The following is a 26,115-nucleotide window of genomic DNA, read 5'->3' as shown; positions in this document are numbered from 1 at the left end:
TTTTTTAAAAAGAAAATTTATCTAATTAATTGAATTATAAATGGCATGTCTTATGTAATTTTGAAGAAACAAATTTAATATATAAATATTTTTTCAAGTTCTCGTTTTGGTCAGCATACTTGTTGCAATCAAGCTGTCTTTTATGGTCTAATTATATGAAGTTATATTTCTTGATACTGATTTTATTGTTCACGTGTTCAATGAAGCTTCGCTCAGAATGCTCCGCCTATACTACGAAATTATTAAATGTGAGCGGTCTCTATGTCTTCATCTTATTGATGTTAATATTTCTTTCCAATCAAGAATATATGGTAACATTTTTATTTATGTTCGCGTCTTCTGTAGACTCGATGCCGGCTGTACTTGCATACCTTGGTAAGTTCCAACCCTTTTTCTTCAAATTACGAATCTTAAACTTTTCTTCGAAGGGCACTAGCTTAAGATTAAATCTAGATGTAGATATGAATTCGTAAGAAGGACCTCAAATAATCAAAAAGACCATATAATTAATTCCTATATGGATGATTTTACTATACATCAACTAATATTCCATCCTTTGAATGTATTTTGCGACGTAGGACTGTTTTTGGCCACTAGAACATTATGTGGAACACCATTTATAATTGTGTTTTTGATCTATAAATGGCGAAGGAGACATTTATCGGGATACGACACAATTGAAGAATTTCTACAAAGTCAATATGATATGAAACCAATAAGATATTCATACTCAGACATCAAGAAAATGACTGAAGGGTTTAAGGAAAATTAAGTTGGGTGAAGGAGGCTTTGGTTGTGTATACAAAGGAAAACTTCGTAGTGGCCATATTGCAGCAGTACAGATGTTGAGTAAGTCTAAAACTGGTGGATTGGATTTTATTAATGAAGTTGCTACCATTGGAAGGATTTACCACACCAATGTAGTTCAACTGATTGGCTTTTGTGCGGAGAGATCAAAGTATGCTCTTGTATACGATTTCATGCCTAATGGATCTCTTAATAATTATATGTTTCATAAAGAAGGATCTATTTCCTTAAGTTTGGAAAAACTTTATGAGATTTCCCTTGGAGTGGCCCGTGGCATTGAATATCTACACGAAGGTTGTAACTTGCAAATCCTTCATTTTGACATCATACCTCACAACATTCTTCTTGATGAAAATTTCACACCAAAGATTTCAGATTTTGGGCTTGCTAAATTTTATACAACCAAAGAAAACATGGCATCTCTTACGGCAGCAAGGGGAACAATAGGATATATATATGGCACCAGAATTATTCTACAAAAACATTGGACGTGTCTCATACAAAGCAGATGTGTATAGCTTTGGAATGTTGGTATTAGAAATGGCAGACAAAAGGAAGAATGTAAAAACATTTGCTGAAAATTTAAGTGAAGTTTACTATCCGTTTTGGATTCATGACCAACTCTCTAATGAAAAATTAGCAATAGAAGATAAAACAGAGGAGGAAAATATAATAGCTAGGAAAATGATTTTAACAGGATTATGGTGGATACAGATGCAACCTAATGATCGTCCTCCCATGCAAAAAGTTATAGAGATGCTTGAAGGAGATTTGGAAAGCCTACAATTGCCTCCCAGGCCTGTTCTATTTCCTGCAGACTCAGTGACTAAGGATAGAGGAGAATCATCATCAAAGCTAGTTGATTTTATAGAATCAAGCAGCTTGATTGAAAATCCAGGTTAAGTTACATGATATGTGATGTTCTGCAGAGTGCAGGGGAAGGCCACCATCCCCACACATTGAAACTATTGGTCTTCTAGTTTTATCTTTTTAAATTCCTCATGAGACTAAAGTTGATGACTTGATGAAAGTTTGTAAAGATTGCGTGTATATGTGTGTGTGTTTAACTTGAGAGTGTAAGCTGCTTTATTAATATTTGTGGTTCTTTCAAAATGACCAAGGCCATATCAGTGAGTAAGATGAAAATGAGGTAGTAGAATTCACCAAGTCTTTGGATTTGAACAAATACATTTGGTTGCTTTGATTCTCAGCACTCATCATCCTCTGCTTTCGAATTAGCTCAGCTAATGCTTTATTAGTATACATTATGATGATTGATTATAGTTTCTCATCCTTTAAAATGCAAAGGGTTGATTTAGGTTTGAATTTTGATACTTTGTGTTACATTTTCTATGAATGCTATGATTAGTAAGATTATTGGCTATAGATGTTGTCCTGCTAATCTTAGGTTCATTTTCAATAGATTTTATAGGAGCACTATTGAACTATAAAAAATTAAGGAGTCATATTGTTGAATGGTAACTTGGATAGTTATACAAAGAGAAAAGCTCATCAAAATTAATCTATTCTATTCACCCTCAGGTACTACTTCTCCTTCTTCTAATGATTTTGATTTGTATTCTCCAATTTTTTTCCCCGACATATTTGCTGTGAATCTAAAAACGGTCAGTTAAAATTTCAATTCAGCTTGCCAATGCAATCTGTTTGAATGGAATTAGTTTTATTATTATTATTATTTTTTATTTTTTATACATGTTTCTTGCTTAGTTTATCATATCAAATAATGGGCTAGTTGTCAAAGAAATTGAAGAGTGCGAGCAGCTCTGATACCAATTGCAACGGTCGGGCTCCAAAAGACGCCTCTAATGATTAGTTTTCCCATTTCATATATTATTACTTTTTGAATCTAAGACCATCTCCATATTTTGTCGATGTGGTATTTGCCTAAGGGATCTTTCTTTGCCTTTCTTAGTTCTGCTAATTTCTATTTGGAAATTGGAACGCAAAATGCTCTTTTTATGAAAAGCATTAATTTACTTGGATTCCTACAATTCCCTCCTATTTTTTGCAAATTCAATGACTATGGGATGGAGAAGAATCATTATCAAAATTAGTTGATTTTACAGAGTCAAGTAGGTCATATCATTTCACTTTGTCGCCATAAAGTACAACAAACTCCTTTTCACGTGCCTTTGTTAACAATTATGACTTGTAGCATGCGAACTTGCTAAGGTTACAAAGACAATTTCAACAGCAAAAGAAGCACTTGACATGTAGAATTAAATAAAGCAACCAAAGAATTCAATCAGTCACAGTGCCGGAAAATTAATTTAGGGTCCAATTAAAATATATAATTCATAAAAATAAAATGAATATAATAAATATAAATTGATAAGAAAATTTTTTAAAAATAAAATTGATTTGGTAAAAATTAAATGAAATTTGTTAATTATAAAAATATAATAAATACTTAACATTAGGAATTATTGAATTTACAATATATTAATAGCCTAAAATTAAAAAGCTTGTTCAATTTATCTCGAATTTAATTTTTTTTCATTGTAATCATGAAAAATAAATTTAATTAAAATATTATATATTAAATATAATAAATTACATGGTTTTAATTTATGAAAGATTTTTTTTTTAAAGTTGAGTATAATGAAATTATAGCAAGAAAGAGATTCCAATAATAGGAATGTTATTGGAGGATAAAGCCACTAAAATTTTAAATCGATGAAAAAAATGACAAAAATGTGTTAGACTTCTATTTGATAATTTATTCAATAATTTAAATTTAAAAAAAAATTGATGATTACAGTAAAATAGAATTGATAGTGAAGAATAAGCCAAGAAATATTTTTTTTTGTCAAAAATATTTGTATTTCATTATTAATATCATTCAATAAAAATTTAGTTTTTTTTAATAAAATTAATAATAAACCTCTCAAAATTTTTAAAATATTAGGACTCAGTGTCCCACTAAAATCTGATAGACAATAGTAAAAAATATTTATTTTTGATAAACTACCATTATATTTATACCCATAAAAATTTTTAAAAATACTTATTAAAATTTTATAAAAAATACTGATATTTTGAGTAATTACCATTATACCCCTAAAAATTTTTGAAAACTCGGGGGGCAGTGCCACCTTAGTCTAAGTGTGGCTCCGTCTCTGCTGCATTGTCTCTCCTATCTGCACTCATTTTTCTTACTAAGAGTTAGACGGCTTTCTTCAAATTATGAATCTTGAGATGTAATTAATAGGCAGAAGATAAACCTTCTCTGTTGTACTTGTAAATGATAGCATCCATGAAAATGCGAGGTTAGGGTAATTGTTAGAACCTGGGAAATAAAGTCATTAATTAACTTGACCAAATTTTCATTCGAGCATAATTCTGATGGCAACTAATTTCCGGCTATGGCACAGTTGAAGAATTCCTACAAAGTCAAAATAATTTGATGCCAATAAGGTATTCTTACAAAGACATTAGGAAAATGACCGGAGGCTTCAAGGACAAGTTGGATGAAGGATGCCAGAAAGATGTGAATAAGTCTAAAAAAAACTAACGGAGAAGATTTATTAATGAAGTTGCTGCCGTTGGAAGGATCTACCATATTAACGTAGTTCAACTAATTGGCTTTTGTGGCGAGGGATCAAAGCGCGCTCTTGTATATGATATCATGCCTAATGGATCTCTTTACAAGCATGTGTGTTCTCATGAGGGATTATCTCCTTAAGTTGGGACAAATTATTTGAAATTTCTGTTGGTGTAGCTTGCGGCATTGAATGTTTACGTCAAAGTTGTGACATGCAAATCCTACTATTTGATATCAAGCCACACAATATTCTTCTTGATGAGAATTTCATTCCAAAGATTTCTGACTTTGGGCTTGCTAAAGGATAGTCAACAAATGATAGCATTAATTCTCTCACTGCAGCAAGAGGAACAATAGGATACATGGCACTAGAGTTATTCCATAGAAACATTTGTCGTGTCTCATACAAAGCAGATATCTTTAGTTTTGGAATGCTGTTACTAGAAATGGCAGGTAAAAGGAAGAATTTAAATGCAATGGCAGAACATTCAAGTGAAACTTACTTTCCATTTTGGGTTTATGACAAAGTCTCTGATGGGAAAGTTGCAGTAATCGGTGATGCCACAGAGGAGTCAAATAAAATAGCTAAGAAGATGGTTATGGTAGGCCTCCCGTGTACACAAATGAAACCAAACAATCCCTCCAATGAACAAAGTCAGATACGCTTGAAAGAGATAAAGGAAGTCTACAATTGCCTCCAAGGCCAGCTCTGTGTCCAGAAGAAACTCAGATAAAAGATGGTGAAGAATCTTTATCTATGTCAGTTTGATTGAAAATCCATTCTAAATTATATGAGGGAGTTATTCTGATCAAGCGCAGGGGAAATTAGGCCACCATCTGTACTCAGTCAAGGAGCTAACAATAAATAATGCAGCTGAAAAAATCTTACCAACTTTTAACATAGTTCTCCATAATCTTGCCAACTCTTCCACTTCCCCAAATGATTATATACTCATTCTGGGAAATATAGTTGTTTAGTATTTGTGACATCTGTCTTAATGAATGATTTTCACATTAGCTTCAGATGTTTAGCGAGCCGGGTTTGGAAAAAAACATTTTAACAACTCTTCTTGAAAGAAACTAATTAATAGTCATTGTAATGACAGGAAATGGGGAAAGAAACTAATTAATCAAGTGCCTAATAACATGTTTCTTATACTTGTTAAGGAACTACTTGGAGATCCTTCTCTATATGATTACAGCCTAATTGGTTCTCTAATTTAGATCTACTCCGTTTCTGAGATGGCCTCCAACTCATGGTGCAGTTGTCTTCTTGGGATTCTTACATTCATTCCCGTGGGATTAGCAGAGCTGAAACGATTAGCGCGTATTGATGGATTGTATCCTTCTCCTTCCAACATTTGGACTGCAATTTTCATGGAAGGACGATCCACTGGATTCCACTGAATGCACCAGAGTCCTACAATTGCAAGTTTCTTTGCGATTTTGGCATCTTCCTCTGCATCAATCTCAAACCTTAGATCTTCTCCTTCTTCCAAAAGATTATAAATCCATTCTGGGAAGCATATATGATCATCATTTCCTTGTTTAACATCAACATTCTTCCTTCCTCCTACCATTTCTAACACCAACATTCCAAAACTATAAACATCTGACTTATAGGAAACATTCCCATATTTCCTCGAAAAGACTTCAGGAGCGATGTAGCCAATGGTTCCTTTAGCTGTTGTCATGGACACGGCACTTTGATCCTTAGAACACAACCTAGCCAGACCAAAATCAGAGATTGAAGTTGTGGTCAAGCAGGATATTATGTGGATTTATGTCAAAATGGAGGATTCTTTGATTGCATCCCTGGTGGAAATATTCAATTCCTTTGGCAACTCCAAGAGCAATATCTTGCAGCCTTTTCCATCCAAGAAAATGATTTTTGGCATCTGCTGAAGATATAAATTTTGCTACTGATTCATTTGGTAAGTACTCATAAAATAGAGCTCGCCTGAACCCATCAGCTTAAAAGCCAGCCAATCAAACGAACGACATTGACATGGTGGATTTTTCCTATTGTGCTAGCTTCATTTACAAATTCCTCTCCATCACCTTTGGCATTGTTGAGGACCTTAACAGCTACTAGACTTTCTCCAGAGAGCTTTACTTTATAAACAGTTCCATAAGCTCCATGGCCTTGTTCTTCCTTGAACTGATTTGTGATCCTCTTAATATCAGTATAGGAATTTCTTGAAGGTTTGAAAGCTTTGTAGTCATCTAATTCAATCTTGGACTGATATTCCTTTTCTTTTTTGTTGAAGCCATAGATATAGTAAAGTGCAATCACTGATACGACTAGAAGAAGCAGACCTAAGGCTATACCTGCAAATGGAACATTTCAAGTCAAGAAATCCCTTGTCCAAAATAACCATTTGTTTTCTTTTGGATCAAAATTTAATTTAGACTATCCTGTAGCCACAAACTTATTTAATGCCCCTGCAGAACATATTCATATATATTACTATTAGGTTCTTATGTCCAGGAAATTTGAAAAATATATATATAGACTAAACCTTGGAAATTTAAAATAATCCTGACCACAACAACTTGAAGATTTTCCTTATATTACATAATCAAATAGTTATTGTGCTAAATTATATATGATAATGATGCTAATAAACAAGCAATCTGTGTGCTGAAAGAGGGATTCTACCCAGATCATATCAAGAAAAGATTACTGATTTTATGATTTCAAAGCTATATTTTAAAAGTAATACTTGAACAGAAATTTTTTTTTTTTTTTTTTTTTTGAGGTTGCCATAGCATTCAATCACAGGTTGAATGCGGTTAGCCTTCAATCTGCAAAATTTGAGCTTTGCTTTGCAAGAGTTACACGTTGGATATGACCACTTCAAACGGACAGTACTATTATCAAAGTCACATAGTTTAAATGGAAGATTAATAATTTCATATAGGTGGGTACAATTTAATACGTCAACGAAATCAAATCCTGAATATGACATAGCGGAATTAACATAGTATTTGGGAGAACTTTGGCAAGAAATCTGTGATTTTCTATAATATTGTCTTCTCTGTAAACAGTAGAAAATTGTGCAATTGTACAAGTATTCGAACGGTTTATGAAACTGAAAGGGAGTAGCAGAAAAATTTAAGTTCGGAAGCTGTTTTGGAAGACAACCTTGTGGATCAATTGCAGAAATCACTTGAGAAAAATAATCTATCTTTTTGACTAAGAGTTTCACTGAATTTGGCAACTCTAGCACTGTCTCGTTCCTATCCGAGCATGATATATCAAACCCAACTTCAGGATAACCACAATAGTCAAGTTTCCGGCCCTTGATTCTGAACGGGAATCGAACGGCTGGACCATGGCGCACGCATTTGGATTCCTTGCACTCATCCTCAAAAAGGCCTAATCCATGGTCTACAAGGACAAGTAGCATGAAGCAGAAGGAGAACAAACACATATAATAAACATTTGAGACGAATAAATTCATCATGGCCTTCCCTTATCTGCACTGTATATGCTTGCAGGACTTTACCTCTGTGTTGCCTGGAATTCTAAACGCAATGATCTGATGCTTAAATATTACAAATGTAGGGATATGGGCAGTATAATCTTCTTTAATTGGGACAGAACTAGCAAAAAGCAGTCCCACACAATGGGCTTACGAGAAATATATAACCGAGGTTCCATTACTAAAGAACTTGGATTAACAATTTTGAACTGAATGGTTTTGAGATTGAAAGTTAATTGAGCCAATCGGGTTTGATTATTATAATTGGTAAGTACTCATAAAATAGAGCTCGCCTGAACCCATCAGCTTAAAAGCCAGCCAATCAAACGAACGACATTGACATGGTGGATTTTTCCTATTGTGCTAGCTTCATTTACAAATTCCTCTCCATCACCTTTGGCATTGTTGAGGACCTTAACAGCTACTAGACTTTCTCCAGAGAGCTTTACTTTATAAACAGTTCCATAAGCTCCATGGCCTTGTTCTTCCTTGAACTGATTTGTGATCCTCTTAATATCAGTATAGGAATTTCTTGAAGGTTTGAAAGCTTTGTAGTCATCTAATTCAATCTTGGACTGATATTCCTTTTCTTTTTTGTTGAAGCCATAGATATAGTAAAGTGCAATCACTGATACGACTAGAAGAAGCAGACCTAAGGCTATACCTGCAAATGGAACATTTCAAGTCAAGAAATCCCTTGTCCAAAATAACCATTTGTTTTCTTTTGGATCAAAATTTAATTTAGACTATCCTGTAGCCACAAACTTATTTAATGCCCCTGCAGAACATATTCATATATATTACTATTAGGTTCTTATGTCCAGGAAATTTGAAAAATATATATATAGACTAAACCTTGGAAATTTAAAATAATCCTGACCACAACAACTTGAAGATTTTCCTTATATTACATAATCAAATAGTTATCGTCCTAAATTATATATGATAATGATGCTAATAAACGAGCAATCTGTGTGCTGAAAGAGGGATTCTACCCAGATCATATCAAGAAAAGATTACTGATTTTATGATTTCAAAGCTATACTTTAAAAGTAATACTTGAACAGAAATTTTTTTTTTTTTTTTTTTTGAGGTTGCCATAGCATTCAATCACAGGTTGAATGCGGTTAGCCTTCAATCTGCAAAATTTGAGCTTTGCTTTGCAAGAGTTACACGTTGGATATGACCACTTCAAACGGACAGTACTATTATCAAAGTCACATAGTTTAAATGGAAGATTAATAATTTCATATAGGTGGGTACAATTTAATACGTCAACGAAATCAAATCCTGAATATGACATAGCGGAATTAACATAGTATTTGGGAGAACTTTGGCAAGAAATCTGTGATTTTCTATAATATTGTCTTCTCTGTAAACAGTAGAAAATTGTGCAATTGTACAAGTATTCGAACGGTTTATGAAACTGAAAGGAGTAGCAGAAATAATTAAGTTCGGAAGCTGTTTTGGAAGACAACCTTGTGGATCAATTGCAGAAATCACTTGAGAAAAATAATCTATCTTTTTGACTAAGAGTTTCACTGAATTTGGCAACTCTAGCACTGTCTCGTTCCTATCCGAGCATGATATATCAAACCCAACTTCAGGATAACCACAGTAGTCAAGTTTCCGGCCCTTGATTCTGAACGGGAATCGAACGGCTGGACCATGGCGCACGCATTTGGATTCCTTGCACTCATCCTCAAAAAGGCCTAATCCATGGTCTACAAGGACAAGTAGCATGAAGCAGAAGGAGAACAAACACATATAATAAACATTTGAGACGAATAAATTCATCATGGCCTTCCCTTATCTGCACTGTATATGCTTGCAGGACTTTACCTCTGTGTTGCCTGGAATTCTAAACGCAATGATCTGATGCTTAAATATTACAAATGTAGGGATATGGGCAGTATAATCTTCTTTAATTGGGACAGAACTAGCAAAAAGCAGTCCCACACAATGGGCTTACGAGAAATATATAACCTAGGTTCCATTACTAAAGAACTTGGATTAACAATTTTGAACTGAATGGTTTTGAGATTGAAAGTTAATTGAGCCAATCGGGTTTGATTATTATAATTGGTAAGAGAGCACTAGATCAGAAAATTGTACAGAACTAACAAGCTACTATGGATAGAGATGAGGTAGAGCCGTCCTGACATAGCAATTGTACGCGAGAATTAGTACAATAACATCCTTATAATTCTGAAGTATTGTATATGTACAATTCATGAGATTACCGTATCCCTATTTCATTTTGATTTTTTTAATAAATATTATTTTAGTGTTCAGGCTCATATTAAACACCATGCTTATCATACTTGAATATGGTTTCAAAAGAAAAAGTCTCTAAAACCCTTCAAGACGAATCTGTTCGCAACTAACTACAAATGGAGTATTAAATATTAGGGTTGTGCATTATTTATGGAGGGTCTGAATTGAATTAAAAAATTAAACTGAATCGAATAGAAACTAAAAAAAAATTATTATTATAGAAACTGAATCAAGCTTATTTTATTGTTAGCTCGATTTTGATTATTTGTTCATCAAAAATTGAATTAAAATCAAACCGAATCAAAAAATTAATTTTATACATATATGTTTTTTTATATTTTTTTAGATATATTATTTAGTTTTAATAAAATTATATTTATTATATGTAACTGAAATTGTTATATGCATATATTAATTATAAATGTATAAATGTAACAAAATATTAAATTTTATTATTTTTAATTATAAATATATTAAATCACTTTATAATCATTAATTATATAATTAAATCACCTTTTAATTATGTAGTATATTTTATAGTTAAAAATTATATAATTGAAAAATATGTTAAGATAGTATAATATATTTATTAAGATATATGTTATGAAGTAGTTTAGTTTGTGTGTATATTATTTTACAGGACTGAATTATAGCCAATTCAAAATGCTAGTAGTACCATTCAAATAAAATATTTTGCAAGGTCTATGGTGATAATAGAGAGTATAAGCTAAAAAAGTATTTAAGAGTGAATGTTAATAATTAAATTTACTAAGTTTAATATTCCATTAACTATCTTATTTTTAATTCAAAATATTTTTAATTATAATCTAGAAAATTTTTATAAACATCTATTAAATCAAAATTAAATTTATTTTTAATATTTATTATTGTGAATTAAAATTTAAACTACTAACAAAGTTTTAACTTTAAAGAATTAAATGGAAATATAATAAAGACTTTCGTTAAAATCCAAAACTATGTAGTTTTGTACTTTTAACTTAGGTTATATTACTTCTCTGATTTTAGTATTTTTCTTCAGCAAGTTAACATGTATACATTAGTTTATTAATATTTTATTTTGATAATGATATTGTTATTTTTATATTAGTGCTATTATTTTTATCGACATTTTGATGTTAGAAATATATAATTATTTTTATTTTTTTTAATAAATATAATAATACTATAATTTTGAGTATAGGAATCGAGAAATGAATCGAAATGGAATTGAAATCAAAACTGAAACTAAAATCAAACCAAAATTGAAAGTACTTAAAATTGAACCAGAATTGAATCGAAATTTAATTCCTCTTTTAATTCTAAAAAATGGAAAAACTAAAATTCAGTCACCTATAGTGGCCTTCATTTTTTGACTCACAGCATATTAAATAGGGTTAATTGCCAAAAAATATAAAGTTTATCAATTTTTGCAATTAAGTATTAAAGTTTGCATAATTGCTAATTAAATTCTCAAATTTGATTGATGTTTCAAATTAACTTGACTATCAATAAACCATTAGTATATTTCAACAAATAAGAAATTACAAGTAAAATTTTATTATTCTTTTTGTCTTTATCAACACTTCAACTTTACTCTATAAATCATTAATTAGTATATTATTTTAATCAGAGTATTCACTGAACTGCATCCATTTCTCAGTAATTTTATTGTTAATTTCCTCTCCTTAAGAGCATTTCTTTGCTAAAGCAAATGTGTCAGTAACTTCTTCTTCAGGCCATTGTAAGGTGGATTAAACTACTAGAAGAAAGAACAATCATTCTCTTTAATCAATTGTTCATTAATATTAACTATCAATAAACTTATAAAGTACAGCTCCCAACCAAAATAGTCAAAATAAAAGCCATTGTAATTATCTCTCAAGCACAACATACTAATGATTTATTGACGGTCGAGTCAATTTGAGACAGCAACAAATGTGAGAATTTAATTAATAATTACACAAACTTTTATAAAAATAGTCAAAATAAAAGCCATTGCAATTACCTCTCAAGCATAACATACTAATGATTTATTGACGGTTGGGTCAATTTGAGACAACAACAAACATGAGAATTTAATTGGTAATTACACAAATTTTGGGATTTAATTGCAATAATTGATAAATTTAATTTTTTTTTTTGGCAAGTAAACTTATTGAATATGTAAAGTCAATGTGAAATCCATAAAATCTTCATAAAGGCCTTGCGATTTGTGAGGAATGGTGGCAGGATATTCAAAGGAAAAATTATTATTTAATACTTATATTGTATTTTAAAAACTCTATTTAATATTTATAGTTTACTTTCGTTTAGTCCCTTCATTAAATTTTTTTGTTAATAAATAAATTTTAATACTAATTAAATTACTTTTTAGTCCTTCTACTTTAAAAAAACTAATTAGCTTATATTATTTGTTAAGAACTAACTATAAATGGAGATGTATGGATATCAAATATTACCTACATCTATAGTGGCCTTATTTTTTTTTTATCATAACATTATTCAATATGTTTATGATAATTTTTTTTTGAATTGTAAAAAATGTGAGCTCTCCCAGTATGACAGTAATAGCCCTCTTAGATTCGAAGTCCGGGGTATGACTTGTAGAATTTGAAGTTATCTTTACCAAAATGACTTAAGTTTATCTAACTTAGCTTCTCCTTGGTATATATAATATATTCTCTTATTTCTTGTTATTCCTACAGAATGAAGGACAACTGTCTTATTTTATGTGTGAAAAAATCTTTTAATTTATACATGAGTCTCACATTTTTGTCTTGTATTCATGGCAAATTCAATTTAGATAGGAAATATACAAGGATTTTTCTGAGTTGGTCAATAGGGTTGTAAATCAATGGGTCACTCGTGAGCTACTTGAGACTCGGCATTGCTCAGTTCAATAAAAGTTTGGCTTGGTTCAACTTTGCTCATTCTCTTGAGGAATCAAGAGTCTAATTTTTAGACTTATTTATTTAATTAACAGAATTGAGTTTCAAGTCAATAATATTCCATTTCAAGAGATTATTAGATGAATTCGATACACAAACACCTTATCTCTCTAAACATGGATCCCACCTCTTTATAAATAAGAGAAAACTGTTTTATTATATTTAAGGGAATACTATTTTTTAGTGTTTGCAGTATATTCAATAATTAGTTCTCTCTACCAACCTCATTTTATGGCTTAAAAACCAATAAGTGAGTTTTAATGGGACTCTGATTGAATTAAAAATTTGTTAAAAGTATTATGTGGGTCCTAATGGGTAACGTATATTATGGAAAAAAAAAAAAGGTCAAATTCACTTCTGCAAGAGCTAAAATTTGTTCAAATTGAAGTTTCTGTCCACATCAGTCCACGTATTTCATTTTAAAGCTAAATTATTCTCTCCCTTATCAAAAATGATGTGCGTGTTTTACACCTATAGCAGAGTGTGATTCAAAAAATAATTAATTTTACAATATTGATTGAGAGAGGAAAAAAAATTAAAATATGCCCCCTATAATTAGACGGGAGTTAAAAAAAGAAAAAAAAAAAAAAAAGCACAGGTAATTTTACTCTTTGAAATCTCAAATTCCCAATATAAAGTTCCAAATTAATTATCCTTCTCCTCAGCCTATACATGTCTGCTGCACGTTCCTTATTTAGCATAGCTTTTTCTTGAGGAAGTGTAAAGATGGCAGTAGAGACATGAAAGGATCACCAGAAAACAACAATGAAGAAAAGCGGCCCTACCTGTAATTTAAACAATGGTTAAGTTCCTCCAAGTTCTTGGGTTGATTGTTCATGTATCCCACGGATCTGAATGATAGTTGTTTGATTAATTACTAAATCTTGCATGCCTTTGGGGCTGCTACTATTTAATTGCCACCATAGGAGTCCAAGATAATTGCAGTGGAAAGAACTTAGGTTATGCTCAGTCCCAAGAGGGTGAGCATAACTACTCAGTGAGCGGATAAATAAATAACAAAGAGGAGCATATAAGGTTTTGATATTTAATAGTACTAGTTTTGCTATGCTAGAATAGGTCAGCTGAATAAATATCATTTAATCTAAATCATATAGCTGAACTAAAATAAAATTCATGTTGTAACAATATTGTTGAAATAAATATATTAAAATCATAAATTCTACAATATCCTTATACACTCACAATATGCTTCGTATAGCTAATTTTGGCATCTCAGGTGCATATAATAAACTTTAGCAGCCTGAGAGCAATGCTGGCATCTTGGACTCTATAATGACACTATCAGCTCAAGAGTAATAAAAATGCTGGTTATATACATGTGCAGAGCTACCCCTAAAGGGTGACCACCTGATATACGCCTCAAAGGCTATGTGTATATCAAGCAGTATCCTAGAGACAGTATAAGTATAAGCTAAGCTGAAAATAAATTATACGTCATCAATGTGTTATCTATTTGGTGCAAATATTGAGTGTATTCTACATTTATTCAGCTATAATTGTAAATCTCATTTAATTCAATAATAAAACATAAAATTACCATTCTCTGTTTCTATTTTCATACTTAGAAATAATAATATAAATAATTTATATTTAATAAAATATCAGTGTTATATATTTATTCACTTATCTGTACTGAAGACAGATTGAGGCCTAAATCGCTGGACCACCCCTAGTATCTATTACAAGAACTGGATTATCTCCTAAAGTTAAAAATAAAAAATAAAAAATAACAGTGCATCAAGAAAGAAATTTAAATCTTAGGCTGAAATTATAGGATATAAAATGTGTTATAGGAAGTCAATCCTACAATAATGTAAATAATATTCTTTATTGATTAGTTAGCTAATTAGTTAGCATAATTAGTTGGATATCACCCCAACTAGAATACTTAATTATAGGAACCTTTGCATATAAATGCCTTGTATCTCATTTAATAAAATGCACAGAAAATATTCACTCCATGGTATCAGAGCCTTGTTAGAAAAGATTTTTTTTTTCTTTCCTGAGAAAACTATCAGAATCATTACTGTGGAGTTAAGTCACCATCTCAAGGTGACATTTAAGTCTCACTGCCCACCCAAGAAGGAAGATCCCTTACCGGTGACCCCACCTAGAAAATCCAATCACCAGAAGACCGGCGAGTGAGGCTCACGTGTCGGTATAAGCTCCTGTCGCCATTCCACTTGTCGGAGCATGGAGGAGCGTTCGATGTCCTCTGTCGCTCCGATTACTCTTGCCGGCATCGCCTTGGGTGTATACTGCATCCCTGTTAGTTATTTTGCCATAAGGTGCCTTTGTGGAGGTGATTTGTCTTGGTCCACCTACTATTGGGTATGTTTCTGGCTTCTATTACACTGAACTACTTTAAAATTGTGTCTTAAGGTGTGTTTGCTCTGTGTTTATTGGTTTGGGAAATGAGATTTGTATGATTTGTTCCTATGAAAAAATTTTTTTATGGCGAAAAGTAAGTGTAATAGCTGATGTGATTCCTGTGATGACTAAAATCACGGAACACAAACTTAATGGTTCTAATTATCTAGATTGGAGTAAAACAGTTCGGGTTTATTTACGAAGTATCGATAAGGATAATCATCTCACCCAAGATCCACCTACTGATGATACAAAGCAAACTTGGATGAGGGAGGATGCTCATTTGTTCGTGCAAATTTGCAATTCTATTAGCAGTAAGGTAATTAGCTTAATTAATCACTGTGAGTTTGTTAAAGAATTGATGGATTATTTAGAATTCTTATATTCAGATAAAGAAAATATCTCTCATATTTATGAGGTATGTAAGGCATTTTATTGTGCAAAGAAACAAGATAGGTCCCTCACAACCTATTTTATGAATTTTAAAAGGATCTATGAGGAACTTAATGTCGTAATACCTTTTAATCCTGTTGTAAAAGTTCAGCAAGCTCAACGAGAACAAATGGCTATCATGAGTTTTTGGGCAGGTCTTCCCCCAAAGTTTGAGACTGCTAAATCTCAAATTCTTTTTTATTCTGAAATTTCATCTCTGCATGATAATTTCTCAAGAGGACTTTGTACTGAAGCTCCCCAATTCTCCTAATCTATTAATAGTGTTCTTGTTAGTCATACTGACAGTAGCAGGCACATTCATAAGGAGGTAGTAAAGGAAGGTCTAGTGGCAATAGGGGTAACCAACATAGTGGGGAGGTTGCCCCTAATCGTGACTTAAGAGGAATTGAATGTTACTATTGCCATGAGCTAGGTCATACAAAAAGGTATTGTCCAAAACTTCAAAATAAGAACCCATGATCTTGGATGGCCAATATGATAGTTGATGACTCTTCAGTAGCTCCTTTTGAGAAAGCAGTTTTAGTATCTGCTGAATAATATGCACAGTTCTCACAGTATCAGGCCTCTCTAAAATCCTCTAGTTTCCCAGTCACTGCAATAGTTGAGTCAAGCAAATCTACTACATGCCTTGTCTCCTCTAAATGGGTCATTGATTCTGGTGTTACAGACCACATGACAGGTAATTCTAGTCTTTTGTCTACATTTCAACCTCATCATCCTTCATCCTCAATTGTTTTGGTTGATTAGTCTAAGTCTTGTGTCATTGATTCTGGTATTGCAAATCTCACACCATTCATTTTTGTATCATCTATTTTGTGTCTATCCAAATTCGCCTTTAATTTACTCTCTATTAGCAAACTTACTCGAGTCTTAAATTGTAGTGTCTCATTTTTTCCTGATCATTGTTTGTTTCAGGATCTTACGGCGAAACAGATTATTGGCAGATGATATGAGTCTGGAGGCCTTTACATCCTTGACAAACAAAGGCTAAGATCTCTTTGTGTTTTCCAGTATTTTAACTCCTATTGAGGTTTATTATTGGTTGGGACATCCATCTTTATCTGTCTTGAAGAAGTTATGTTCACAGTTTCAATCTTTGTCAATTTTAGATTGTGAGTCCTGTCAGTTTGCCAAACATCATAGTTTGCCTAAGGTGTCTCGAGTCAATAAACAAGCTTTATCCCCTTTTGAGTTAGTTCATTCTGATGTATGGAGTCCATGTCCTATTATTTCAAACTCTGGATTCAAGTATTTTGTGACATTTATTAATGATTATTCCCGTGTTACTTGGTTATTTTTAATGAAGAATCATTCGAAATTATTTTCTATTTTTTGTGCCTTTTGTGCTGAGATTCAAAATAAATTTAATATGTCTGTGCATATATTAAGAAGTGATGATGCTAAGGGATATCTTTCTGGCAATTTTCAAACTTATATGTCACAAAAAGGCATTCTTCATCAGACATTTTGTGTTGATACTCCATCTCAGAATGGGATTGCTGAAAGGAAAAATAGACATCTCCTTGAGGTAGCATAGGCACTCCTTTTTCAAATGAAAGTTCCTAAACAGTTTTGGGCTGATGCAGTTTCTACAGCTTGTTTCCTGATTAATTGTATGCTATCATATGTCCTTAATCGTGACATTCCCTATACCATTTTATTTCCTTCTAAATCTTTGTTTCCTATTGAACCTCTTATCTTTGGTAGTACTTGTTTTGTGAGAGATGTTCGACTATAGGTTACTAAACTGGATCTCAAGTCTCTTACATGTCTCTTCCTTGGATATTCATGACTTCAAAAAGGGTACTGATGTTTTTCTCCAACCCTTTATCGTTATATTATGTCTGTTGATGTTACCTTTTTTGAATCTACTCCATTCTTTTCTCCCTCACCTATTTATGAGAGTTTGAAGGAGGAAGATGATCTCTTAGTCTATTCTGTCTATCCAGTGTCAAGTCCTCAGCTAGGTCCTTAGAATTCTCCTTCACTAGCACCGGCTCAAACACCTCGCCTACCTATTATTCATGTTTATTCTAGGAGATTAGAGACTCTTGACTCATATCCTCCACCAGCTTCTTTGAGAGAAGATCCAGTTCCATCCATTGCTCCTCAGTCTGACTTGGATCTTCCCATTACTCTTCGCAAAGGTAAACGTCAATGTACTTATCCTATCTCTTCCTTTGTATAATATGATCACTTGTCTCATTCATCTCGTTGTTTTATTAGTTCTCTAGATACTATTTCTATTCCTAAAATTGTTGTTGAGGCATTATCCCATCCTGGCTAGCGTGATGCAATGGAAGAGGAAATGATGGCTTTAGATACTAATGGTACTTGGGAATTGGTGCATCTGCCCTCGGATAAGAAAATTATTGGATGTAAATGGGTTTTTTCAGTTAAAGTGAATCTCGATGGTACTGGTAATATGCTCAGACTTATGGAACTGATTGTTCTGACACTTTCTCTCCAGTTGCTCAACTAGCTTCTGTTCGCTTGTTTGTTTCTTTGGCAGCTAGACATGATTAGCCTTTATATCAGTTAGATATAAAAAATGCTTTCCTTTATGGTGATCTCCAAGAGGAAGTTTATATGGGGAAACCATCAGGTTCTGTTGCTTAGAGGGAGTTAGGCAAAGTTTGCAGGCTCTGAAAATCTCTTTATGGCTTAAAACAGAGTCCTTGTGCTTGGTTTGGCAGATTCAATGAGGTAGTTCAGTAGTTTGGTGTGAAGGAGAGCAAATCCGATCATTCGGTGTTTTATAGACATTCTAAAGCTGGACTAATCTTAATTATATATTGATGATATTGTTATCACTGAAAATGACTCCGCAAGCATTTCATCACTTAAGTCATTCCTTTAGACTCAGTTTCAAACAAAAGATTTGGGTTTGTTGAAATATTTCTTAGGCATTGAAGTTTCAAGGTGTAAGAGAGGCATCTTCTTATCTCAAAGAAAGTATGTCCTTGATTTATTGGTAAAAACATGAAAAATAGGTGCTAAACCATGCAGTACACCAATGACTCTAAATCTTCAGCTCACAGTAGGAGATGGTGAACTATTTGAAGACCTTGAGATTTATAGGAGATTGGTTGGCAAGCTTAATTATCTCACAGTAACTCGTCCGGATATTGCATATTCAGTCAGTGTTGCAAGTCAATTTATATAATCTCCTACTGTTAACCATTGGGAAGCTTTGGGGCAAATTTTATGCTACTTGAAGAGTGCTTCAAGTCATGGTCTCGCATATAGCAATCATGGGCACTTAAATATTGAGTGTTTTTCAGATGCAAATTGGGCAGGTTTAAAGACTTATAGGAGTTCTATTACAGGATATTGTATCTTTGTTGGAGGAAACTTAATATCTTAGAGAAGTAAAAAAAAAGACTGTAGTTTCTCCTTCCAGTGCTGAATTAGAATATCGAGCTATGGTCCAAGCCATGTGTGAAGTAAAGTGGCCACGCCAGTTATTGGAGAAATGGGTCTTGAGATCTCATCTCCTACCAAACTATGGTGTGTCAATCAAGTTGCTCTCCATATTGCCTCAAATCTAGTGTTTCATGAGCATACTAAGTATATTGAAATTGATTGTCACTTCCTTCGAGAAAAGATTCAATAGAAGATCATCTCAACATGGCATGTCAAAATCGGGGAGCAGTTAGGAGATATCTTCACAAAGGCTTTGAATAGGACTTGGGTTGACTACATTTGTAACAAGTTGGACATGATTAATATTTATGCTCCAACTTGAGGGGGAGTGTTATAGGAAGTTAATCCTATAATTATGTAAATAATATTCTTTCTTGATTAGTTAGCTAATTAGTTAGCATAATTAGTGGGATATCACCCCAATTAGAATACTTAATTATAGGAACCTTTGTATATAAATACATTGTATCTCATTCAATAAAAAACACAAAAAATATTCACTATAAAATGCATGATTTATGTACAAAATTTTTAAAAGAAAGTCGATAGCACTTCGGCATAACCTGAACATTCTCCAAAATTTTAACAGCTCAACTAGCTCTCAAAAATTTACAACGCCACAAATAAATTTAAAATGTCCATCTGTGATTTACACAAAATAATATAACAAATTTCATATTTTCTGCAATTATTTCTCATTCTCCATTCAACATATTTTTCTTTTCCTTTAGCATTTCATGCTAAAATCCCTTCCCCTTATTGCATCAAAGTTCTTTCTAGTTTACATACAATTAACATACACTAATAGTCCCAAAAATCAAGCACATCATAATTAATTTCTTTGTTCTCAACCTAACATTTAAGACATAAAAACTTGAATCCAATTCATCCTTGTAGATACACCTACTTCCAATTTCACCTTTTAAAGAGAGCACACTAGTAGGTAGGAATTTTTTTTTATCATAAATAAAATAAATATTCATTAATAGCTCCAAAATCAACCTCATGATACTTTAATTTTTTTTAACCAAACATTTAACTTAGAGGACTTAAATCAAATTATCATATTATGGAATTACAATCTTTTCATATTCATCTCTTAAAGAAAACTTACCTAGTAGCTAGATTCACCTATTTACTAACCAAGGAAATCTATTATTCCAAAATAAAAATTTATTCACTAATTTAATATAAAACTTATCTTTCTTCTATTATATACCATAAGAATTATCATAGAATAATGAAATACTTATTGAACTTAATAACTAAAAAGAAAAGAAGGAAGAGCTTACCAATTGAAAGCAATCACTAGCTCTTTCAAATGGGAAATGGGTTTTAGATTAGTGTTTTTATTGAAATTGGAGTGGATGAGTTTATCGGGTTAATTTTAAGAGAAAAAGTTATGGATGGAGGGATGAAGAAAAAAAAATTTGGGTGTAAAAGAAAGGATGAAAAGGATGTTAGATTGAATTTTTTTTTTTTTTTTTCCTTTTAGTGCTCTTGAAGGAAACGGGAAATAATTCCTCAAATGGTGTTCTGCACTCTCTGTGTATTATTATTATTATTATTATTATTATTATTATTATTATTATTATCTAGAGGCTTCTTAATTATGGGCTCTTATTAATTTAATTTATGAGCTCTCAACAAATTGTCTTATGGGCCTAATGTTACACCCCATGTGTAAGTAGACTGTTTGTCTTTATACATTAGCAATCTTCCTATTCATCTTTACGAATTGATTATAGACAGATAGATTTTGGGAAATAGACTAGGTCAGTATTCATGAAATCTCTATCGATCAATGATTTTCCCATTTTTGCTTAAGATTTTTAATGGCCTGCATTTGTGCATTGAAGCACCCAAAACAATATAATCGGAACGGTTTGGTTAGTGTTCATGCAATTGAAAGAAGTTGGGCTGTGGGATCATACCTGAGTTATTCTCATGTTAATAGTCATTGTAATGACAGTACAACAAGAAGGAAAGAAACTAATTAACCAAGTGCATATCAACATCTTTCTCATACCTGTTAAGGAACCACTGGACAATCCTTTTCTATATGATCACTACATAATTAGCTATTACAAGTGCTCTCTATTTAAGATTTACTCTGTTTCTGAAATGGTCTCCAACTCATGATGGATTTATTTTCCTGGGGATCTTGCATTCATTTTTATAGGGTTAGCATAGCTGAAAGGATTTGCAGTTATTGACAAATTGTTTCCTTCCCCTTCCGGCTTTTGAACAACAATTTTCATGGAAGGGCGATCGACTGGATTCCAGTGAATTCATCGGAGTCGCACAGTTGCAAGTTTCTTTGACTCTGCATCCAAAACTTCGATTTTCTCCTTCTTCCAAAAGATTATATTTCTGTTCTGGGAAGTATATTCAATCATCATTTCCTTGTTTAACATCAACATTCTTCCTTCCTCCAACAATTTCTAAATTAATTGATTGGTCAAGTAAAAGCACCAATTTGTATACACCATGCGAGGCAATGATGTCCAAATCTCCCAAATTTACAATTCCTTTTTTTGGTAAAATTAAAATATAAAAATTATGGATATTGAAAGTCATATATTAGACTTCAAACTTTGGACATATTTAAATCCGCAAAACTGCATTGTGTTCTTCTAGTTAGTGAATGCTATCTAGTCATAGCATTCTCTCAGCAGGAGCTGCGGAGCTAAAAGGAATAGCTCCAAGTCTTGATGAGACCTTCTGCCTGGAATCTTGGAATGCATTCTCTCAGCAGGAGCTATGCAGGTAAAAGGATTAGCAAGCGTTGTTAAATTGCACCCATCCCCTTCCAGCATTTGCACAACAGTTTTCATGGAAGGACGATCTACTGGGTTCCATTGAATGCACCAAAGACTATTTCAAGTTTCTTTGCAATTCCAGTGTCTTCCTCTGTATCAATTTCCAACCTTAGATCCTCTCCTCCTTCCAAAAGATTATAGATCCATTCTGGAAAGTATATTTGATTATTTGTTCTTTCTTTAACATCAAAAGTACTCTTCCTTCGTCCAACCATTTCTAACACCAACATTCCAAAACTATAAACATCTGACTTGTCGGAAACGTTCCCAAAGCAGTAGCTGACAGGAATAGCGTAGCATCACAGACTGCAATTGCTGTAGTGGCAGGGTATAGCTCGACCGAGGTTGGTAGCATTGCAAGTGGTCATTGTGGTGGAGAAGGGATAACATGGGATTCACTCTATATCAAGGCTGCTGGACCCACTTCTTCATCAAATAATATGTGTTGCAAGCATCACAAGCTGCAACTAGAGATTGAAATAAAACTTACAGCATCAATAGCTGGTGATGGTAAAATTGTAGTTCAATGTATCCTTACGAACTGTGTATTCCTTATATAACAAATTGTGTTAATGATGAAAAAAAATAAACTGTTCTTGAAAGAAACTAATTAATAGTCATTGTAATGACAGAAAATGGGGAAGGAAACTAATTAACCAAGTGCTTAATAACATGTTTCTCATACTTTAAGGAACTAATTGAAGATCCTTTTCTATATGATTGCAAACTAATTGGTTATTACAGACGATCTCTAATTAATATTTACTCGGTTTCTGAGATGGCCTCCAACTGATGGTGAAGTTGTCTTCTTGAGACTCTTGAATTCATTCTTGTATGATTAGAAGAGCTGAAAGGATTAGCGGGTATTGATAGATTGTCTCCTTCCCCTTCTAACATTTGGACAGCAGTTTTCATGGAAGGACGATCCACTGGATTCCACTGAATGCACCAGAGTCCCACAATTGCAAGTTTCTTTGCAATTTTGGCATCCTCCTCTGCATCAATCTCGAACCTTAGATCTTCTCCTCCTTCCAAAAGATTATAAATCCATTCCGGGTAGTAAATTTGATCTTCATTTCCTTGTTTAGCATCAACATTCTTCCTTCCTCCAACCATTTCTAACACCAACATTCCAAAACTATAAACATCTGATTTACAGGAAACATTCCCAAAGTTCCTTGAAAAGACTTCAGGAGCGATGTAGCCAATGGTTCCTCTGGCTGTTGTCAAGGACACTGCACTTTGATCCCTAGAACACAACTTAGCCTGGCCAAAATCAGAGATTTTGGGATTGAAATTGTGGTCAAGCAGGATATTATGTGGATTTATGTCAAAATGGAGGATTCTTTGATTGCATCCCTGGTGGAGATATTCAATTCCTTTGGCAACTCCAAGAGCAATATCTTGCAGCCTTTTCCATCCAAGAAAATGGTTCTTGGCATCTGCTGAAGATATAAATTTTGCTAGTGATTCATTTGGTAAGTACTCATAAAGTAGAGCTCGCCTGAATCCATCAGCACAAAAGCCAATCAAACGAACGACATTGACATGGTGGATCTTTCCTATTATTCCAACTTCATTTACAAATTCCTCTCCATTACCCTTGGAATTGTTGAGGACCTTAACGGCTACCATAATTTCTTCAGAAAGCTTCCCTTTATAGACAGTTCCATAAGCTCCTTGGCCTAGTTCTTCCTTGAATTGATTTGTGATCCTCTTAATATCAGTATAGGAATATCTTGAAGGTTTGAAAGTTTTGTAGTCATCCAAAAACTTTTCAATCTTGGACTGATATTCTTTTTCTTTTTTGTTGAAGCCATACACATAGAAAAGTGCAGTCACTGATACCGCTAGAAGAAGCAGGGCCAAAGCTATGCCTGCAAATGGAACATTTCAAGTCAAGAAATCCCATGTCCAAAAATAACCTTGGGAATTTAATTTAGAGGAGACTAACCTGTCGCCACAAACTTATTTAGTGCCCCTGCAAAACGTTTTCATATTACTATTAGGTTGTAATGTCCAGGAAATTTAAAAATATCAAATAAACCTTAGAAATTTAGAAAATCTTGACCATAAGTTCTACAACTTGAAGATATTCCTTGTATCTTGTATTACATAATCAAATAGTTATCTGCTAAATTATATGTGATGATGCTAATAAACGAGCAATCTATGTGCTGAAAGAGGAACTCTACCCAAATCATGTGTAGAAAAGATTACTGATTCCATGATTTTAAAGCTATATTTTAAAAGTGCTACATTAACAGAAAACTTACCCTTTTTTTGGAGCTTGCCATAGCATTCAATAGCAGGTTGAGTGCTGTTAGGCTTCAATCTGCAATATTTGTAATGTGCTTCACAAGAGTTACACCTCGGAAATGACCAGCTCAAACGGACAACCCTAATATCCAAGTCACATAGTAGAAATGGAAAATTAATAATTTCATACATCTTGGTACAATTATATATTTTATTGACATCGCCTCCCGAATTTGATGGATTGGAATAAACATAGGAGTTGGGAGAACTTTGGCAAGAAATCAGTGTTGCCGAAGACCATTGTGTTCTCTGTAAACAGTGAAAAATTGTGCAATTGTTCTCCCAGTAATCAAATTGATAATGAAACCGAAAGGAAGAGACAGATAAATTGATTTTGGGAAGCTGTTTTGGAAAACAACCTTGTGGATCACTTGCAGAAATCACTTGAGAAAAATAATCTATCTTATTGATCGAGAGTTTCACTGAATTTGGCAACTCCAGTACTGTCTCCTTCCTCTCGGAGCATGAAAGATGAAACCCATCTTCAGGATAGCCACAGTGGTCAGGTTGGCGGCCTTTGATTCGGAACGGGAATCGAACGGCTGGACCATGGCTCCCACATTTGGATTCCTTGCACTCATTCTCAAAAATGCCTAATCCATCGTCTACAAGAACAATTAGCATGAAGCAGATGGAAAACATTCTGAAGAATAAATTCATTATGGGCTTCCGTTATCTGTAGTGTATATGGTTGCAGGACTCTACCTCTGCGTTGCCTGCTATGATACCGTATGCAAATCTTTACTAGGCTCCAGGGCAGAATAACTGGCTCAAGCCTTTGGATCGGATCCAAGATTATAGATAAGTTTCTTTTAAAAAAAAGAAGAAGAAGAAGAAGAAATTAAAGGACTTATGAAGCAATAATAATCCAATTTCAAGGACACCGTTGAAAGATTTAATAAAAAAGTACTAAAATTAAAATTTTATAAAATTTTAGATTTTAAAGTAAATGTTACGTTTGGTAATCATAAAATTAAATATTAAAGTGCCCAATCAAGATGTGGGTGTATGTTTGTGTGTATATATACATATATATACAAAATTTAAATTTAAATTTAAATCTCAAATAAATTTTTTTATTATAGAGTCTCTAGAGAAAGTGTGTGAGGTATTAATAGTATGCCATAAAGCATATAATTTAATATGTATCTTGTATATATTTTATTAATAAAAGATATTTTCACTTTTCTGTTTACATAATATATTTATGTGTAATAACAAAGGTCAATTGATATTTTGTTAGAAATTCTATTCTTAAGTTGTTAATATGAATAACAGTATTTCTAGCATAAAATATCATAAATAGATTCACAATTGAGGATACTTCACAATAAGGACATGAATTATCCAGAAAGATTATAATCATGTTTGTTCCCAAGTTATTTATATGAGATGTAAATAAGATAGAATGGTGAGTTTCATACCATATAACAAACATGATAGACACTATACATGATAAATAGGCCGAACCAGTAATATTTATGACAAACACATGGAGTTTACTCTTGTCATAAATCATATCAGTGCATATAATCTTTAGACTTGAGATAGCACAGTTATCTTGTATATAGGTGGTTTGAGTTTGATACTGCTTTCATACTTGTACTGTATATGGGTAT

General features: G+C 32.8%; 2 protein-coding genes and 2 pseudogenes across 2 annotated transcripts; 1 reads left to right on the top strand and 3 right to left on the bottom strand.

The window, feature by feature from the left end:
• The first annotated feature begins 517 nt into the window (after nucleotides 1–517).
• Nucleotides 518–1,794, top strand: LOC110664263 (rust resistance kinase Lr10-like; annotated as a pseudogene).
• A 3,804-nt stretch (nucleotides 1,795–5,598) lies between these two features.
• LOC110664264 (rust resistance kinase Lr10-like) lies at nucleotides 5,599–7,809 on the bottom strand (annotated as a pseudogene).
• Nucleotides 7,810–8,162: 353 nt separating this feature from the next.
• On the bottom strand, nucleotides 8,163–15,349 carry LOC131180586 (rust resistance kinase Lr10-like). The gene is made up of 3 exons (XM_058147929.1): nucleotides 15,259–15,349; nucleotides 9,339–9,584; nucleotides 8,163–8,524 (listed from the first exon to the last, which is right to left on the bottom strand). The coding sequence occupies exons 1-3, from the start codon at nucleotides 15,347–15,349 to the stop codon at nucleotides 8,163–8,165; spliced, it is 699 nt and encodes a 232-aa protein (XP_058003912.1).
• A 7,454-nt stretch (nucleotides 15,350–22,803) lies between these two features.
• On the bottom strand, nucleotides 22,804–25,361 carry LOC110664260 (rust resistance kinase Lr10-like). Its single transcript, XM_021823873.2, has 3 exons — nucleotides 24,454–25,361; nucleotides 24,132–24,158; nucleotides 22,804–24,054 (listed from the first exon to the last, which is right to left on the bottom strand). The coding sequence occupies exons 1-3, from the start codon at nucleotides 25,154–25,156 to the stop codon at nucleotides 22,940–22,942; spliced, it is 1,845 nt and encodes a 614-aa protein (XP_021679565.2). The 5' UTR covers nucleotides 25,157–25,361; the 3' UTR covers nucleotides 22,804–22,939.
• Nucleotides 25,362–26,115: the final 754 nt, after the last annotated feature.

The sequence above is a fragment of the Hevea brasiliensis genome, chromosome 6 (genome assembly GCF_030052815.1).
Source record: "Hevea brasiliensis isolate MT/VB/25A 57/8 chromosome 6, ASM3005281v1, whole genome shotgun sequence".
Classification (NCBI taxonomy): domain Eukaryota; kingdom Viridiplantae; phylum Streptophyta; class Magnoliopsida; order Malpighiales; family Euphorbiaceae; genus Hevea; species Hevea brasiliensis.
Note: the sequence above shows the minus strand (reverse complement) of the source record. Positions and strands in the feature narration are given on the sequence as shown.

Excerpts from the sequence above, each read along its gene's own strand:
- LOC131180586 (XM_058147929.1), bottom strand. The coding sequence starts at position 15,349 with ATGCCGGCAAGAGTAATCGGAGCGACAGAGGACATCGAACGCTCCTCC. Across the intron at positions 9,585-15,258 it reads ACAGGAGCTTATACCGACAC|ACCATGGATTAGGCCTTTTT; the intron begins GTGAGCCTCACT and ends TTGTCCTTGTAG. Across the intron at positions 8,525-9,338 it reads TTCTGCAATTGATCCACAAG|GTATAGCCTTAGGTCTGCTT; the intron begins GTTGTCTTCCAA and ends TTCCATTTGCAG.
- LOC110664260 (XM_021823873.2), bottom strand. The coding sequence starts at position 25,156 with ATGAATTTATTCTTCAGAATGTTTTCCATCTGCTTCATGCTAATTGTT. Across the intron at positions 24,159-24,453 it reads TGGCAAGCTCCAAAAAAAGG|GGGCACTAAATAAGTTTGTG; the intron begins GTAAGTTTTCTG and ends AACGTTTTGCAG. Across the intron at positions 24,055-24,131 it reads AAATAAGTTTGTGGCGACAG|GCATAGCTTTGGCCCTGCTT; the intron begins GTTAGTCTCCTC and ends TTCCATTTGCAG.